The sequence below is a fragment of the Pyrus communis genome, chromosome 13, assembly GCF_041283825.1.
Source record: "Pyrus communis isolate YQ-2024b chromosome 13, ASM4128382v1, whole genome shotgun sequence".
Taxonomy (NCBI): domain Eukaryota; kingdom Viridiplantae; phylum Streptophyta; class Magnoliopsida; order Rosales; family Rosaceae; genus Pyrus; species Pyrus communis.
The window spans coordinates 25,931,713-25,951,337 of NC_142577.1; the positions used below are offsets into that span (position 1 = coordinate 25,931,713).

The following is a 19,625-nucleotide window of genomic DNA, read 5'->3' on the forward strand; positions in this document are numbered from 1 at the left end:
GAGGAGGAGATGGGAAACATCTCTTTCAATACCAGGAGAGGACTGGTAGATAAGGGTGATGGAGTAACATACCTAATATGAGATCCTCATTCCACAGAGATGGGAGGCTACTAGCCTTCCCTTATCCGTTGGGGTATTTTGGGAATAAAAATATGGTGCGCACAATATGCATATATACAAGTTAGAGGAATGTTTTTTTGTCTCCAAAACAAGTACAGGAAATAGCAAATTGTTCGACGGTAATGGCCGCTTGACTTTTGTTCAGTGGCGGCTGACGGCTTCCCCACTTCTCTCTCTTCTCCTCTTTATGTGCCGTGCGGCCCCCATCTGGTAAATCTGTCAACTGCAGAAGAAGACCGAGGAGTCCAATCTGTTCTAGGCTTCTAGCTTACTAGGTAACCTCTCTTTAGCTTTTTTCCAATGATCAACGGTACTATGGTAGGCTCAATTGCCGCATTGTGTGAGTAACTGTGAACCGTTGATATGCGTGAGCATCAACAGGGCACAAGTCACCAAACGCATCACTTTGCCTTTATTCTAGCAATTTGTGAGAGTAATTTTCGTAAGGCTGCTTGACTAGGTTTAGAAGGAAGGGAAAAGGTAATGGCTGGAACGCTTAGAAAATGCTTGTTATGTTGCACATCAACGAAGGTCACGGTACGATCTCTGACTTGAAAACTTAATTTCATTCATTGATTGAAGAAGACTAAATGAATTCAAAAGTCTTATACTCCGAAGAACTATAAAATTTATGAATTCAATAGCAGTCCGGTTATTATTTGTAATATTAATGACAGTCATCACTTAGTATTACGGTTTAGTGATATTCTTTAGGGTTAACACACTCCATCATCACTTATTCTTCTTCAATTGTAAATGAGGTTTTAAGTTCGAATCTAGGGGTGGGCATATAAAACGTGGAACTGCGAAACTAAATCGAATCACAATAAAATAAAACGTAAAAAAACTGCGTTGACCAAAAAAAGTCAACAAAAGGTTCAAGAACAGGACCAAACTATTCATATCGGTTTCGGTTCCGGTTCTTATGTTAGCATAACTGCTTAGAATCGAATCGAACCGTGAATATAAATAATTAACTGGGTTTTGAAAATTTTTTGAATTGTAACCATTTGATCATGTTTCTTAATAAATGATATTATCTCCACATCTTTTTAATGTAAATAATATCGTTTGTTAAAAAAAATTAAAAATAACAACCAACAATTTCAAAGCTTACTGACTTTGAATACCTTAGTAATGATAATTAAATGGTATTCCCCTTCAACTATTTCAATAGCTGTCCATATCGCTTATGTTAAAAAAAACTGGGGCTTGTGTCAAGTCATGTTCTCTTAACTATAATTTTTCTTCAATAATTTCAACTATATACTCAGTAGTATGAAAAATAAAAGATTATGGTTAAATTAAATAAATAATAATTTTTTTTACATGTCAATCTAATTGATATAAAATAGGACACTCCAGTAGTCCAAACTATTGAAGACTTACTCGCTAAAGTAAGCTACAACAAAAAGCTCAAAAATGGTTGCGACTCAATGACTTGAATCAGCTATTTTTTCAACCGAACGAGCATGTCAGTCATGAGTGATCAAGTCTAGAAAATTGCACCTTGCGGCCATCAATCATGAGCTTTTTATGTCAAAAACTTGATAAAACCAAACAATTAGTAAACTTGAACAATTACTAGAGTAAGTTGCTTAACTCGCGATTTAAAATTACAAAGACTAAAATCATAATTTGACATACTGAATGTTAATTTCTTAATATTAACGCGACACTAGACGGAAATTTTTAATACAACATGAATAACGCACTACTAGATATCAATATTCCACGAGACATACACTACTATGGTAACTGTAAACTGTAAAGTTTTGCGCTGAGCAAGTACCAAAACTGATCTAATTAAAGACAAAAATATAAAATCATATTAAATTATAGCGAGACATTGGCGACATCATCTTTTTACGTCGAGTGCAAGGTCGACACATCTCTCAACAATCTGTATGAAGATCGAAGCTTCCTTTGGGGTTCACTTGGCTACTGCTAATTATATATTATTAATTCACGAAATCCCAGAATTTCATAGATTAATTTAGCTTTTGCAATTTGCGTGCATGAAATCGAATTTGGATTCTTGCTGGATCCTCTTTACGAGGATTTCAAGAATCCATTAATTATGTTCGTTTATCGTATATCATATGGTCAAAAATTATTTTAAATATTTTTATTTAAAATTAAACACAAAAAATATTTAATAAAAACTAATCGCACGATGTACGATGAATGAACACGATTCACGGATTCTCAGGATACTCACCAAAAGAATCTGGAGAGGATCTTGTTGGTATGAAATCATGCATCTTTACTAATTAATAAAACACTCATTGTCAACCAAAACCCTATAAAATTATCAGTTTAACCTTTTAATTAAAACAGACTATAAATAAGAAATATGAAGCATAAATGTAATTTCACATAATCAAATCTTGCTGTTTTTTTTCAAAGCCTCACCTACATATAATCCTAACATATCTCTAAATTAAAAATAATAATAAAATAAAAAAACTTCTCACTCCTATATTCTCTACCACTCTCTTCCTCTCTCATTATATTTCAAAAACAAAATAAAAATTTGTGTGCCTATATGATAGTATATATTATACTAATAGTCTGACACTGCTTAGGGTTCCTTGTTTCTGGCCCGGTTATATCCAACGCCGGGGATGGACAAGCTATCCCCATTCATCCTTATCCAATCAATATATATTAGTAAGCTTTTGTTTGGTGCTAAGCTTTAACTTTAATCCTTGAATAAGATTAAAATTTAATAAAAATCTGGTATTAGATTAGATATTGATTTTAGTCCTCTAATGTGTACTTAATTTAAATTTATATTATATTTTTGTTTTTAATATTTAATAGATATCTTATTTAATGTCATTATATTAAAATTAAAATTATTTATTATTATACACATTTTAATTCATTGTATTTATTTTACTTCCTCTAATTAGTGTACCTAAACGTTCGTATCATAATATATTTTACTAAATTAGTGCACCAAAATGTCTGTATCTAAAAATATTGTAGTGAATTAGTAGCACATAAGAAAATATGCAAAAACATAAGTGTACCGAAAAATTCCGTACCTAAATATATAATACTAAACTAGTGTACCAAAATGTCGATACCTAAATATATTATAAAAACTAGTGTACCGAAATATTCGTACTTAAACATATTATACTAACCTCGTGCACCGAAATGTTCGTGCTTAAATATATTGTAATGAATTAGTGGCACATAAGAAAATATGCAAAAAAATGTGTACCGAATCTTTACGAAAATATTTTTTTATATACGATACTTACCATAATGAGAATTAAAATTTATCATATTTTCATAAAATTGAATTTAGACATTTAATATGCTGGCATTAAATAGAGTTTAGAGACTAAAATTAATTTTTAATCTTATATAAGACATTTTTTTAAACTTTATCTTATTTAAGGATTAAAATCTAGTTTTCTATATGTAAAACTCCTGAGTTAGATCGGCAAAGGAGGACTAGTTCTCTGATTCTCTTTCCTTGTTTCTCCTACTTTTTAAGCACCTAATTTACGTACTTTAACCATTTCTTTTAACTAAACATGCTCATAATATAATTCTCTCGTATTGTCAAATTTTTTTTTTTTTTTTTTTTTTTGTAAAAATAGTTATGATCCACTGCTTACGGACCGGCATACTCAAAAACATATTGATAGGCATATTAAAAACTTACTATAACAATATATCAAATATTATCGATTCCAATTAACATGCATCTCATATCAACATCCTATTTGCATTGTGTCAATAATATAGATGACATAAGAACGATATATTAAAACATCCGCCTGATGAAGTTCTTGTATATGAATATATATATATATATATATATATATATATAATAAATTGTTATTGACACTTTAAAATTTTCATTCTACACTACAAACATTTTATATTTAGAAAAAAAATACATTTATGAAGAGTAGAATGAAATTTTTGAAATACCAATAACATTTCACGATATATATATATATATATATATATATATATATATATATATATATATATATATATATATATATATATATATATTCTTCAAAGTCTTCGTCGAGTGTGATGGCTTTGGTCACGCAATTTATTTTCTCCATTTAATTAATAATTTCTAGGGGAATGAAAACTTGTGATGAAGCCTGAAGGTGGTTAGTGGACCATGTGGACCGCCTCTACATACATACATACATATATATATATATTGAAAGTCCTATCTGTGTAATAGGGTTTGTGTCAACCCTAGTAGTGCTTTATCTAGTTGTATAAATGTCTTATCTTGTTGGCAGCTTGTTGGCAGCTAATAGGGTTTGTGTCAACCCTAGTAGTGTTTTATCTAGTTGTATAAATGTCTTATCTTGTTGGCAGCTTGTTGGCAGCTGGTTGACAGCTGATTGGCAGCTCCTTAATTCAAGGAGCTTAATTATGTTTCCTATGTCGACTTCTTAGCTTGATTCAAGGAAGTTCTAGGTTAGAGTCTTGAGTGTTGAGTGTAGTTTGCAACTCACTCAAACTCCTCTATATATTTGTATCATGTTTCTGTTCCTTGTACGACAACAATATACAAAATACACAAACTTCAAAAGTTAACATGGTATCAGAGCAGGCATCCCTCTGAAGCCTGTCTTTGAATATCTTACGCTGTGATTTCTCTTTAGCAAAACTATGGCTGATGAGCATTCGGAGGAAGAGAGCATCATTGCTTCTCCTTCCACTCACATCTCTGAAATGGATATCAATCCAAATCAACGACTCAGTTCAGTGTTACTGAATGAGTTCAACTATTTACCGTGGGCAAGAGCGGTTAGTCTCGCACTAGGTGGAAGATCCAAACTGGGTTTCATCGATGGCAGTTTTCCTGCTCCTGGAGTCACTTCTCCTGAATATGGAGGGTGGCTTTGCAAAGATCAGCTGGTCATGTCATGGCTGCTTAATTCCATGGAAAGGAAGATTGCTGAGATCTTCAGCTATTCCGAATCGTCACTCACTCTCTGGACTACAGTGAAGGAGATGTATGGTAATCAAAATAATTCTGCCCGCATTTTTCAACTCAAGAAGGATATCTCCAGCGTTCAACAAGAAGGTAAAACCTTTGTTCAACATCTTGGCTCTCTAAGAAGCATGTGGAATGAGCTGGATGTCTATAGACCTCACACCATTGATCCCACGGTGCTTCTTAAAAGAGCTGAAGAAGATAAGATATTTCAATTGCTGTCTAGTCTGAGCTCAGACTATGAGGATTTGAGAAGCCATATCCTCATGAATCCTGAGCTACCATCCTTCACTAGCATTTGTGCAACCATCCAACGTGAGGAAGTAAGAAGAAAAGTCATGAACAATGGTACAAAAACCATTGTGACTGAAGCTAGGGCATATCTGACAAATGAAAAAAGATACAAAGGAAAAAACCCCCATCTAAAGTGCCTACACTGTGACAACATCGGGCATGTGAGAGATAAGTGCTGGATTCTCCATCCAGAACTTAAGCCAGATTTCATGAAGGACAAAACCACGCAGAAGACAAGTCGAGCACATCCTCGTGCCAACATTTCATCATCTTCATCTTTCAACAGTTCTGATCCATACAAACAGTTCACTGCAAATCCTGCTACTCTTATAAATGAGTTCGCAGCCTATCTCCATCAAAAGAAGGGTAGGGAAGATCGAGCTGCTGAACATGAAGATGGAAGTACCTCGGCATTGCTTGGCAAGTTTGCTGGTTTCCTGGCTGATGCTGATCACTTACCTCAACAAGGCATGAAAGGTATCATGAATGCTTTCAAAACTGCTCTTAAAATGAATGAGTTGCATGATTTTTGGGTTGTAGATTCAGGTGCCACAGATCACATGACTAATCAAGTGTCAAAATTCCATAAATTCGAGAAACTTCATAAACCATCACATGTGTCTGTAGCTAATGGTGAAGGTGCTAGGATTGTAGGCAAGGGAAAAAATCACTTGATATCTGATCAAATAGAGTCCATGGCCTTATACGTGCCTTCGTTTCCATTCCAACTTCTCTCAGTAGGGAAAATCACAAATTCCTTAAACTGCTTAGCCATTTTTTCACCAGAAAATGTCATTTTTCAGGATCTTGTCACCAAGAGGAAGATTGGTGAAGGATTTTACCTAGATGGTCTCTATTACATCTCGAAAAGCTCTCCCAGTGGATTACAAGCAAAGTCCATACCCGTACATGTCTCCATTCAAGACCAGTTTTTGTGGCACCAGCGATTAGCACACCCATCTCAACATGTTTTGTCCACATTGTTTCCAGATTTAGACAAAGAACAAATTCATTGTGAAACTTGCCACATGTCAAAGGCAACAAAGCTACCCCTTCGTTCATCTTTGTCTAGAGTTTTTCATCTTTTTGAACTTGTACACTCGGATGTATGGGGACCAACTAGTGAGTCTTTTGATGGTTACAAATATTTCATAACCTTTGTTGATGACTATTCAAGAGCAACTTGGTTATATTTGTTAAAATCAAAGAGTGAAGTGATGGAAGTGTTTAAAGACTTTCATAGTCTTGTTAAAAACCATTTTTCCTCTCAAATCAAAACACTAAGGTCTGATAATGGCACCGAATACATGTCCCAAGTCATGACTCAATATTTGAGCAATAATGGCATCATGCATCAAACTAGTTGTGTTGGCACACCTCAACAAAATGGTATTGCCGAGAGAAAAAATCGAGATCTCCTTGAAAAAACTAGGTCATTGATGTTTCAAATGAATGTACCTAAACGTTTTTGGTCTCAAAGTGTTATGGCAGCCACTTATCTGATCAACAGGTTACCTAGCAGGGTTTTGGGGTTCAAATCACCAATGGAAATTGTAAAGAACAGGAAAATAGACTTGTCACACCTTAAAGTCTTTGGATGCATTTGTTTTGTCCATGTTCAGTCCTTGCATCGAGACAAACTTGACCCGAGAGCAACCAAATGCATTTTCCTTGGTTACTCATCCACACAAAAGGGATACAAATGTTACAATCCACAACTTAAGAGGTTAATTGTTTCCAAGGATGTCAGATTTCATGAAACTAACCCTTATTACAGCCAAGCTCTGGATAGTTCAAGTGAGGGGGAGAATTACTTGGATTTGTTTCCATTGCCAAGAACTGAAATCCTTGCCACTGAAGTACCTGATGCAATGGTGCCTGTTCATCACACAAATGTCCCTACTGAAAATGACAACCAAGCCTCAAGTAATGATACCAACAATTCTGAATCAATCCACAGTATTGCTCCTGAGGAATCATCCTACGAGTTGCAATCGACTGCACCTCGACGCAATCCTACTCGTGAAAGACATCCTCCAGCAAGACTGCAAGACTTTGTCACTTACAAACCAAGACATCCACTGTCTCACTACGTGTCCTATCAAAAAATGTCTCCTAAACACACTGCTTTCCTGTGTACTATATCTGAACATGTTGAGCCTCAGTCATTCCAAGAAGCAAATCAATCACCAGTTTGGCAGCAAGCCATGCAAGATGAACTGAATGCCCTTGATCAACACAAAACCTGGAGCATTGAGACACTGCCTAAGGGAAAGAAGACAGTAGGTTGCAGGTGGATATACAAGGTTAAATTCAACTCAGATGGATCCATAGAAAGACACAAGGCAAGATTGGTGGCTCGTGGCTTTACTCAAACATTTGATGTGGACTACAAAGAAACATTCGCCCCTGTTGCAAAGATGAACTCTGTAAGAGTACTACTTTCAGTTGCTGTTAACAAAGGATGGCCTATGTTTCAAATGGACGTAAAGAACGCCTTCTTACATGGTGAGCTTGAAGAAGAAGTCTTCATGAGGTTACCCCCAGGCCATCCTCAAAGTCATGAACCTGATCTTGTGTGCAGATTGCACAAATCAATTTATGGTCTTAAACAGTCACCAAGAGCTTGGTATGCCAAGCTAAGTTCAGTCCTCACAACGGTTGGTTTTAAAAGAAGCAATGCAGACTCTTCATTGTTCGTACGCACGGGCACTGCTGGGAAACTGGTCGTTCTTGTCTATGTCGATGATTTAATCATCACAGGAGATAACATGGATGAAATAACTAAGCTCAAGCATTCACTGCAACAACGTTTTGCCATCAAAGATCTTGGCATACTCAGATATTTTCTTGGCATCGAAATGGCTACCTCTCCCAAGGGTTTCTTTCTCAGCCAACGGAAATATGTTCTGGACCTTCTCAAGGAAGCAAACATGAGTGATGCTAAACCTGTCAATACACCTCTTGACACAAAACTCAAACTTAGCTTGGAAGGACAACCACTGCCCAACATCAGCTATTATCAGCGTCTTGTGGGTAAGCTGATCTACTTGACTATTACAAGGCCTGACATAGCCTATTCAGTAAGCATTGCTAGCCAATTTATGCACTCTCCCACCATGGAGCATTTTAACCTTGTCAAGAGACTACTTCGGTATCTCAAAGGTTCAATAGGTCGTGGCATCATCATGAAAAAGAATGAGAGCACTGAGATCACAGGTTATTGTGATGCTGATTGGGCTGGTAACTCTATTGATCGTAAGTCTACAACGGGGTATTGCACATTTGTGGGAGGCAATCTTGTTACCTGGAAAAGTAAAAAGCAAGCCGTAGTTGCTCGATCCAGCACTGAGGCTGAATATCGCGCCATGGCATCTACTGCCTGTGAACTAATATGGCTAAAAGGTTTGCTGTGCGACTTAGGTGTCTCTACTACTCAGTCCATGTCTCTTTTCTGTGATAACCAAGCGGCAATGCACATTGCGTCCAACCCCGTCTTCCACGAGAGAACCAAGCACATCGAAGTTGATTGTCACTATGTCCGTGCACAGGTACAATCACAGGTCATCAAAACTCATTTTGTCAAGAGCTACGATCAACTCGCAGACCTATTCACTAAACCTTTAGCATCACCTCAGTTTCAGCGGCTTCTCGACAAGCTTGGATCCATCAACCTCCTGGATCCAGCTTGAGGGGGAGTATTGAAAGTCCTATCTGTGTAATAGGGTTTGTGTCAACCCTAGTAGTGCTTTATCTAGTTGTATAAATGTCTTATCTTGTTGGCAGCTTGTTGGCAGCTAATAGGGTTTGTGTCAACCCTAGTAGTGTTTTATCTAGTTGTATAAATGTCTTATCTTGTTGGCAGCTTGTTGGCAGCTGGTTGACAGCTGATTGGCAGCTCCTTAATTCAAGGAGCTTAATTATGTTTCCTATGTCGACTTCTTAGCTTGATTCAAGGAAGTTCTAGGTTAGAGTCTTGAGTGTTGAGTGTAGTTTGCAACTCACTCAAACTCCTCTATATATTTGTATCATGTTTCTGTTCCTTGTACGACAACAATATACAAAATACACAAACTTCAAAAGTTAACAATATATATATATATATATATATATATATATATATATTCTCCAAAGCCTTTGTCGAGTGTGATAGCTTTGGTCACGCAATTTATTTTCTCCATTTAATTAATAATTTCTAGAGGAATGAGAACTTGTGATGAAGCCTGTGGACCATGTGGACCGCATATATATATATATATATATGTGTGTATCACAAGTTCTCATTTTTCTAGAAATTAAGAAACTTTAACGAAAGATTTATATTTATATTCACTTTAACGAAAAATCATTTTTTACATTAAAAAATCAATTCTGATACTATTCACTTTACCTTTTATTTTAGAAAAATGTTATTGGCACTTCAAAAATCTCATTTTACACTCTAAACTTTCTATATTTGGGAAAAAAAATACATTTGTGAGGAGTGTGAATGAGATTTTTAGAATGCTAATAACACTTCCCTTATTTTATTCTTATCGTTAAAACTTAAAATTTTCAAACGATTTTCATTAGTTTCCCTTATAAATTATTAATTAAATAGAGAAAATAAATTGCGTGACCAAAGCCATCACACTCGACGAAGGCTTTGGATAATATAAGAAGACCAAGTTGCAAATGCCCTTCTGCTTTTTGGAAAGGGTGCATGATAAATGCGACCACTCTGCATAGATGGCGACCACTCCTAATCAAAACCGAAAATGTCTTTCTTCACGAAGACGATGAAAGAAGAAGATAATATTATGACAAAAAATATATATATATATATATATATATAATTTATTTTTGTTACGCATGTGACAATTTAATTTCAAATTTCAACTGTTCATAAAGCTTCCAACTCAAATTTGAAAAAATTAATGTATAAGTAATCATTAATGAGTACTTTATGCACTCACTAATGGATACTTTACGTATTCATTTTTAAATTTGGCCTAATTAAATAAATATCACATGTTTTTTTAGATCTAAAAAAATTAATTACATATTCATTATTTTTTAAATAATAAATATGTGTTAGAATATTATTAGACAGAGTATTATCCATAAACGATTGCCTCTACCCACCACGTGGCGCCTACCTACTTGTAGTCTTTAGTTGACTTGTTATACCCCACAAACCTCGCTTCCTCCCTTCCACCAAGAACGCGCGTTGTATTTCCCTTTGTGTTTTCTTATCAGCCTCTTTACCATGCACCAAATCTGCACCTAATCACACGGCTTCATTACCTATCTAAGTACAAAAGTAACGCTTGACATCGCCTTCCCCCCACATTTTACTCTCCATTTTCTAATCTTCTACGTAATGGGAGAGTTTTTAGTTGCTCAAAACACAATTACATACGTATATTACGCACGTCATCATATAAGTTGAGGAATATTTAAAAAATTATTTTACTTGTATAATACCATATGACGTATCAGCTTATGTTTCTTATAATGGAAAATCTCTCCTACATAACACCACCTCCCCCCCCCCCCCCCCCCCCCAAGCGCGCCCTCTCAATCCTAACATTATTAATAAAATTACATGAATTTCCATATAAGTCAAAACTTTAGAGGGTATTAAATTTTGCCAAACGTCACCATTTATTTTATAAATACCAATCCAGCATAACTTACGTGAGTAGCGCCCAACTTCTGGTGACTGACAGACACTCCTCCCTCCCTTCTCCCTTTCCTCCTCCTCCTCCTCAAATCTTAGCTCCTTAGCTCAAAATTCAAATCTCTCAATTTTCCCAAACGCCAGATTCGCAGGTCCGTGCACGCCCTTCTCCTCCTCCTTAATCGATTCCTCGTACGTCGATCACAATCATGCAGATTCCGAGATGTTAATTCTTCCATTCATTGAAGAAATAAACCGGCTTTTTTTTTTTTTTTTTTTTTTTTTAATAATTTCGAATCCGCATGGTTTTAATTCAATAACTTTCTCTTCAGAATTGTGAAACTGCCTTTGTTTTTTGATTGGTTGGATTTTTTTGGGGAATTTACAGAAGGAAGGCATGACGAAGGACTCGTACGAGGATGCCATTGCCGGACTTTCCAAGCTCCTAAGGTACTTCCTCCTCGTCCGGACAAACACCGAACGATCAAGTTACACGATCTTTAATGTCATTTTCTGTAATTATCATTAACGTAGCTGTCCTTCTCTGTCATTTTGGTTGTTTCCGTTTCCGTCACATATCCGTCTCGGACGCGTTTCCGTTTCAGCCTATCAGGCGCTCGTCGTTGCCGCCACGTGGGGCCCATTCGGAGTGGCGTTGGATCAGCCCCTCTGTCACCCCGTGGGTCCCCTTTTTTTGACATTGGTGTTATCTGACGGCTTTTGATAGTTACACTCTTTGTATTTCCCTAACCCTTCTGACAGTGAAAAAGCGGACCTCGAGGGCGTCGCCGCCGCCAAGATCAGGGAGATAACGGCTGAGCTGGCTTCGGCCGGTTCGAGCGACCCCGTCCAGAGGATCAAAACCGGGTTCATCCAATTCAAGAAGGAGAAATTCGAGTAAGCAATGTTGTTCGAATGTTGGCCAAATTCCCCTCTTTCCTTCTTTATCCATATGGAATTTACCAAAATACCCTTGTGCTTTAATCCCTGGATGAGAGGGACCTGAACTTTGCTGTTCTCTTCAGGAAAGATGTTGATCTGTACAGCAAACTGGCCACAGGCCAAAGCCCCAAGGTAAGTGATGAACTGGTTGATTGAGCTATAATTTAATCATATACAATACATATATATATATATATATATATATATATATAATTAATTATATCTCAAATAAATCTGTTAAATTATTGAGCTAAATAATTAGGTTGTATTGTGAAAATGCAGTTCATGGTATTTGCATGCTCGGACTCTCGAGTTTGCCCATCGCACATCCTCAATTTCCAACCAGGGGAGGCCTTTGTGGTCCGAAACATCGCCAACATGGTTCCTCCATTTGACCTGGTTCGCCTACGAAAACCCAGTTTTTTACTAATCTCTCACTTCAACGCTAGCATTTTTTTTTTTTTTTTATAACTTACCACAAAACAAAAAATAAAATAGAAAGTACTTGAACACACATAAAAAATGTTATTTATTTATTTATCAATAGAAATGATTTTTTACATTTAAGAAATGAAGTGTACACGACATGAACAATTAAGTGTAATTAATAGTGCTTACCCTGTGCGACAATCGCCATTGATTTGTGATTGACTCAACCCAAATGAATGATGAAATCTGCTTCAAAACTATATAAAATGCAACATGGTCCGTCAACCATTAGTTATGTTTTGCTGAATTTGCTGGCATCTTATTATTTTATGCGTGTATTGTGATTGACCTAACGGGGTTGGTACCTGGTGGTGCAGACAAAGTACTCGGGAGTGGGGGCAGCCATTGAATATGCGGTATTGCATCTGAAGGTGAATATAAAACGACCACTTCTTTCCATATTCAACTTTGCTTCTACACTGACTGGAAGTCCGGAACCACTATTTTCATATTCTACTTTTTCTATTTTGTTCTGTGATTCAATCAATAATGGTGACCTAGTCATTGGCTTTGTTCCTTTCCTTGCACACCTTATCATGTTTCCCCTCCAATATAAAAGGGGCAGGAAGAAAAAGCTTCAAACGTTTGTAGATTTAGAAGCTGAATGGATATTAATTATTAAACCCTTTTTGGAAATGTGGTTAAAAACTTAATCGAAGGAGAGTGCGTTTTGTAAGTGGTATTTTGCTCTCGTGGACAAAGTATTATTTTCATTTTGTTGTATATCACGTTTAAATCATTTTTTGTTTTCTTAATCTAGCTTAAAGTAGAAATTTCGCTTGTACTAAACGAAGAGAAAGTGCATGTCCTCAGGTGGAAAATATTTTGGTGATTGGACACAGCTGCTGTGGAGGTATAAAGGGGCTCATGTCTATCCCTGATGATGGATCCACTGCTAGGTAAGCCTTCGTTTATCATAGCAACACACTTTGCATCTTTCTGATTTAATTTGGTTCAAAAGTTGAATAGTTCCTCTAAGTATAATAATTTAAGTACAAATATTTTAATTAAGAATAATCAAGGATATATGCAGAAAGACCTTTTTTTTTTGAAACAGTTTTGGCTTTTGAACTCCAAAATTGTTCGCTTCTCCTTCCCAATTCCCATGTGGTGTTGCTGCTATTTGCTATTTGCTATTTGGTATAATATTTGTTTTGTGTCATGTCCTACTCAATAGGAAACGAATATGAAGGACTTTATTCTACAGAGACTGTGGTACCATTGTTTTTGGTGGCATCCACAAAGTTGGATAAAGCTACAAGTAGAAGGACAATTAAAGTGCTTCTGACAGCTTCAGATTCTTTGCTTTTTTTTTCAATTTATCCTTGAAATTCTTTGTAACTTTCAGTACTGTCCGTGCAGCTCAAAATTTTACTACTCTTTTTTATATTCATTCCTTTAATCATATGCATATGCTGACACAACTACACAAGGCAATCGGCTTTTACAGTTTTATTACATTTTAACAATGCCATTCTGAAACCAGTACTTTCTCATCCAGTTAACTTAGTTAAATTGATTCTATCATGCATTAACAGTGCTCCATTTGCGTGTTGGATTTTCAGTGACTTCATAGAGAGCTGGGTGAAAATCTGCGCACCGGCAAAGGCCAAGATCAAAGCAGCATGCAGCGGTTTAAGTTTCACAGAGCAGTGCACCAACTTGGAGAAGGTAACTTTTCGTTGCCTAAATTAAAGTAAAAACAGGAAATCATAGCTCTTCTTAGAGAAGATCATGGTCTTAATGCTTCCTAAAAGTTAAAATGAAAGCCAACGGTGATTGTTTGTTTAAAGTCGTTATTTGGCCATGTGTTGTATAACATAGTCGAAAATCTCCTATGCATATCACCAGTTGTATACAATCATATGTCTATCTCTCTCATCACACTAACTATGTGATGGGAGAAGATAAACACATAATTGTATACACATGATGATTGAATATTAGTTAGTATTTTTTATTCTAAACAAAACATATTATTATAACGATTGGACTAACAAATTAATTCAGATTCTTCCAAGTTCGACCATCTTGTGTTCTAAAAGTTTGTGATCACAATGCAGGAGTCTGTGAATGTGTCATTGGCAAATTTATTGACATATCCATTTGTGAGAGAAGCGCTGGTGAACAAGACTCTGAGTCTGAAAGGCGGATACTACGATTTCGTCAAGGGCAGCTTCCAGCTTTGGGATCTTGATTTCAAAATTACACCTAATTTGACCGTATGAGCATCAAACTTTGTCCAGAAACCAGAAACCAGAAACCTTCCTTTCGTTTCCTAAAAGAATTTCGTCACAGTGCGTCTTCTCTGGAACAACATTTGGCAAAATAATAGTCTTTGCGGATTGTCTGGTGTTAAAATAAGTATAGTTTTGGTGAATCATTCTCTTTTTTGCACTATGTCAAAAGTTCTCCTTTCAATAGGGATGCTCAAAACATGCAAGTAAACATGCCGTTGAGATTGTACAAGATTCAATGCAAACTTCTTGTCACCAACACTTATATCCAACCGGAAAATCAAGTGGTATCATGGACAGGGTCTAGAGAGAAAACAATATGCTGGATCCTTTTTATGCGTGTAGCTGCTCAATCACGTGATCCGATGGAGGAACCCTTGAACTTACATCTTAAAAATACAAGCTTTGACACAAAATCTATTTGAAAAGTGGATCCAAACCCAATGGAAATCACACTTGAAACCCAACTCTACAACCTACATTTTGGGATTCGTTGGAAACCGTGGTGATTAGGTGACCATAAGCCCAAAACAAACACGATAGCTTCTCTTGATATAATTTTAATGCAAGCAAAAATATTTAAAATGAAAACGTCGGTGCATATGGCACGTGGACAACCCAAAACTAGTCCAAGCAGGACCTTAAGCTCGAGTCAATGGTTCACTGCTCCAAAAACCAAATCCAAACCACAAATAACTTATTGTAATGGAAGGTACCAGAGTCTAAGGGTTGTTGATTTCCCAGATTGTTTTATTTATCATCACAAGCTAGCGCAACTCGTGTTTTTTTGACAGACAATACATTAGATTATAAGTTCAAAAGTTGATCCATGCATCCGGAGTTCCCTTTTTTTTCCTCGTATATTTATTATAGAAAAACTAATGAAAATGGTTTGAAAATTTTGATTTTTAATAATAAAAAAAAAAAAATTAAAAAATGTTGTAAGTGAATAGTACTAGGAGTGACTTTTTAAAGTAAAAATATCATTTTAGTTAAAAATGAACAGTATCATGAGTGTTACGTTAAAACTCCCTTTATTTATATATACACCAATATATAATTAGTATGCAAATTTTAAATTTAGATTAAATTCAATTTATGTGTTGCTAATTAAATTACATCTTACTTTTTCATGGCACATAATTCAGATAAGTGAAGATTATTATTGATCATAAACAAATCATTTATCAACTCAAACTTATGATCAACCAGAACAAGTTAGAATTTTAATTACAACAGGTCAAGATGGTATCCTTGCTGAAATTCCACCATGTCCCAGCTAATCATATTGCCATAACTAGAACAAGAAAGCAACTCGGTACAATGCTTGGCCATCCATTCTATCTCTTCTTCTTCTGCATTAGAATCCTCAGCTGCAACAATATCCATATTTGGGTTTTGATCATTACTCTTCGTGACGGAATTTGAGTCCGAGTCCGGCGCCTCGAGCAGTTTGTGTTGGTGTACTAGTTTGTCTCCTGCCAGTTCTTGAGCAGCAGAAGAGCTGTGAGTAGTTGTTTTGGACGTCGAAACAACATCAACTTTTCTAGGTGTCTGCTGCTTTTTTATGGCGTTAAGCTTTTTGTACAAATGAGTGTTCCAGTAGTTCTTTACTTGGTTGTCAGTTCTTCCTGGTACACGCCCCGCAATCAGAGACCACCTTGGCGCAAATTAAACAGGATAATCAGTGATTAATTAACAACTTTAATAAGAATAAAACGAGTTGTGTTATGCGTTTTATTCATCACGGAGTTAACTTATATTTACCCATATATATTTCAATTATTGGTCTTACCAATACTCCAAAACAGAAGGGGATCTCGCTTCACTGTTTATGGAGCGAGATAAAGTAGTGCTCTCCTATTTGACTGTTTCGTGACCAAGTAGCGAGCATATATATAATGAATGTTTAGCGTTTAGTGATTTTGCCTTATTTTCTGGCTCAACATTATAACAAGGCTATTAGACATGGTCACGAACACGTCAAACACAAGAGCATTAGCTATCAATAGTCGAGCGCGATCCCCTTCAGAAGGGGTTTCGTGTGTGCGCGTCGTGCATTATGTTTCTATATATTGCCTGAGTATGTGAATTGCAATATATATATATATATATATATATATAGGTGTGTGTGTGTGTGTTCCAACTATTATATGGAAAGAGGAAAAAGAAGATGAAATGAAGGAAGGATATAGAGATAACCTGTTTCCAAGGAGATTGTGAAGTCTGATAATGAGGTCTTCTTCTTCCTCAGAAAAATCCCCGCGCTTCACATTTGGGCTGAGATGGTTGAGCCACCTCAACCTGCAGCTCTTCCCACTCCTCCTTAAGCCTACGTATATAACTAAATCAGTACTATAATTTTTAGGAATAAAAAAGAATTTAAGTGCATATATTGCATAATTATACACTAGTACTATACATTTGTGCAGCATATATATATATATATGTATGTATGTATGTATGTATGTAGATAGATAGATAGATTGATATGTAGATATTTCACTGATAGCTCTTACCGGTGACCTTGGGAATGCGGTTCCAGCGGCCTCTTCCATGTACCCTTATGTAGTCCAGGAGAATCTCATCCTCCTCCTTTGTCCATAACCCCTTCTTGTACTTATATTCTCCTTCCATTTTTTCCGGCAACACACAGAGATTAGGAGACAAATGAAAGGGCTCCGAGGGCTTAGATTTTAGAGGAAAGTTATAGCTAGTGTTTTAGATGTTCAAGTGTATATATATACAATAATTATGTAGTACTGAACTTGTTAATTTCCGGGTTTGCAGTAGTAGTGCAGGGGAAGTCTTTTGTATTTTTGTAAATAATTTGGATTGTCGGCTAGGCAACCGGAGAGCATTGATTTCCATGTATTCAATTTAATTATAATATTATATTAGCTAACTACCTTGACAGTGAGTGGTCGACTCATGCATCTTGGTACCGTTTGGTACGTGAGATGGGACGGAACGCACTCGTCTTCCGTTTGGTGCTCTAATTTGTTTGGGATGTGTTGTCCCATGAAACAAATTTTAGTTATTTTTTTTTTGCCACCCTCCCCTTGGAACGACTTGTTCTAGCCCATAAAACACAAAATTATAACTTTTTGGACAACAATACTCCTCATCTTTTTTATTAATTTCACTATATACCCTCTCTCCCGTAGCCTCCCTCTCTCTTGTAGCCTCCTCCTCCTCCACCACAAACCCAGCAACCTAGGCTAACCCAATCCCACCTTCCTCCTGTTGCCTCCTTCCTCCCTGCTAGTAACGAAAACCTCAAGACCACCCACTCGCAGGATGTGGCTAACGCCGTCGCTTGAGGGATGGGACGGGGATGATTAGGTGGAAGATGTGAGGGATGATGTTGAATTCATCAGCAGTGGCTTAGGTAAGGTTGAACTCGTCGGAGTGGATGAGTACGATTGTCATTTAATCCTTCATTTCGTTTCGTCTCGTTTTGTCCCATTTCGTCCCGCCTGCGTACCAAATGGTACCCTTGTGTCCAAGGACCAAGCTAACCACTTGGGTGGCCTAGCTGCTAGAAAATGCAGCATCTACGAACGCACGTATGTTCTTTCTCGATCGTTGACCTTTTACAAATTTTCAAATGATGTTTCATGTTTGTTTGGATTAAACACCTAAACATGTGTCATGGAGAACAGTAATCCTTTTCGTTCAAATTTCGTTTTCAATTTTTTGTGTCTATATAATTTAGTGTATCACAAAATTAATATTTTACGCGCGTCTAAATATGACTTGAAAGTAAAAGAAGAAATTACAAATTAAGAATTCTTTAGTTCTCTTGATCACATGATGTGCGCTTTACGAGTTGGAAAAGCTATTGGTACATATATTAATTAAACGTAGAATATAATCGCCATAAAATGTTTTCGTAAATTAAAGCAATGTTATATATGAACAATTGTTGTTTGATCGTCTAAAAGAACGCATGTGCACAAATGAACTTCCAAGAAAATGTAAACTTGCTTGCCCAGTTAGACTGCAGCTTCACTAAACTGACTGGTGTTGAGAAGCATCATCACGAGAGCTCCATATGTGATGCAAGTGGCCATAGATATAGAGGCACTGAGGATATGAAATCACTGCCTGACCATCAGTACTAAATAGCAATAATGTTCAAGTCCCTACATGTCATTTTCAACTGCTGCATGCATGTCCTTGTTTTTCAACGGGGAGAGACCATGTAAGCATCGTTGATCATGCACAATACTTCATATGGAATGCATTGATACAGTAAATGGTTGAATTTTAATGGGGTGGTGCTATCTACACTTATTTTTACTTCTCACACATTCTTTTGAATTTTCAGCCATCAAATCAAATGCATGTACCCGGAAGACAGAGAGTACACTACATGTCATTATACAAGTGGTAGAAAGTTTTATTTTTCAATTATCCCTTCACTTATATAATTATTTATGATGTACCATCCACCTTCCGAACACAATCAAAATCTGTCCCATTGCATAGCTTGGTTTTCCTAATTTCCTAACCTATTACCGTTGCATGTTTCCATGACTTGAGGGTCATTAAATTCCTCCTCCAACCATTTGCACAATCTTATCAAGTAACAATAATTTGTACTAACCTGTAGGGCAATCTAACAGATTCACGTGCTACCGCACAGCAGTTGGTTTCCCTCACCTCTGATTGCAGTATTACTCTCTGCTCGATCTGTTTCTTCCACAAACAGTCAAAACACTTCGGCTAAAAACCCAAGAAATCGTAAATTTATGCAGCATGCGTTGGTCAGGGTAAATTCCTGACTATTTACTTTAGGAAAGCTTTTGTTACAGGGATCACATTTGGAAAAAGATAGTGTTATTTACACACTCGTTTGTATCTCTTACACATTTTTATTAAT

At 36.4% G+C, this 19,625-nt stretch overlaps 2 protein-coding genes across 4 annotated transcripts; one reads left to right on the top strand and one right to left on the bottom strand.

Annotated features, from left to right (window-relative positions):
• The first annotated feature begins 79 nt into the window (after positions 1–79).
• On the top strand, positions 80–14,996 carry LOC137737030 (carbonic anhydrase 2). Of its 3 annotated transcripts, XM_088683009.1 has the most exons (10): positions 80–395; positions 581–657; positions 11,458–11,519; positions 11,832–11,966; positions 12,095–12,143; positions 12,294–12,410; positions 12,818–12,871; positions 13,314–13,399; positions 14,066–14,171; positions 14,564–14,996. In XM_088683009.1, the coding sequence occupies exons 2-10, from the start codon at positions 604–606 to the stop codon at positions 14,726–14,728; spliced, it is 828 nt and encodes a 275-aa protein (XP_088539135.1). In that variant the 5' UTR covers positions 80–395; positions 581–603; the 3' UTR covers positions 14,729–14,996. The 3 variants fall into 3 exon arrangements, with proteins under 3 accessions (XP_088539135.1, XP_068332476.1, XP_068332477.1); XM_068476375.2 differs by lacking the exons at positions 80–395; positions 581–657 and adding an exon at positions 11,009–11,221; XM_068476376.2 differs by lacking the exons at positions 80–395; positions 581–657 and adding an exon at positions 11,089–11,261.
• An 884-nt stretch (positions 14,997–15,880) lies between these two features.
• LOC137736470 (transcription factor WER-like) lies at positions 15,881–17,429 on the bottom strand. The gene is made up of 3 exons (XM_068475733.2): positions 17,257–17,429; positions 16,940–17,069; positions 15,881–16,397 (listed from the first exon to the last, which is right to left on the bottom strand). The coding sequence occupies exons 1-3, from the start codon at positions 17,372–17,374 to the stop codon at positions 15,968–15,970; spliced, it is 678 nt and encodes a 225-aa protein (XP_068331834.2). The 5' UTR covers positions 17,375–17,429; the 3' UTR covers positions 15,881–15,967.
• Positions 17,430–19,625: the final 2,196 nt, after the last annotated feature.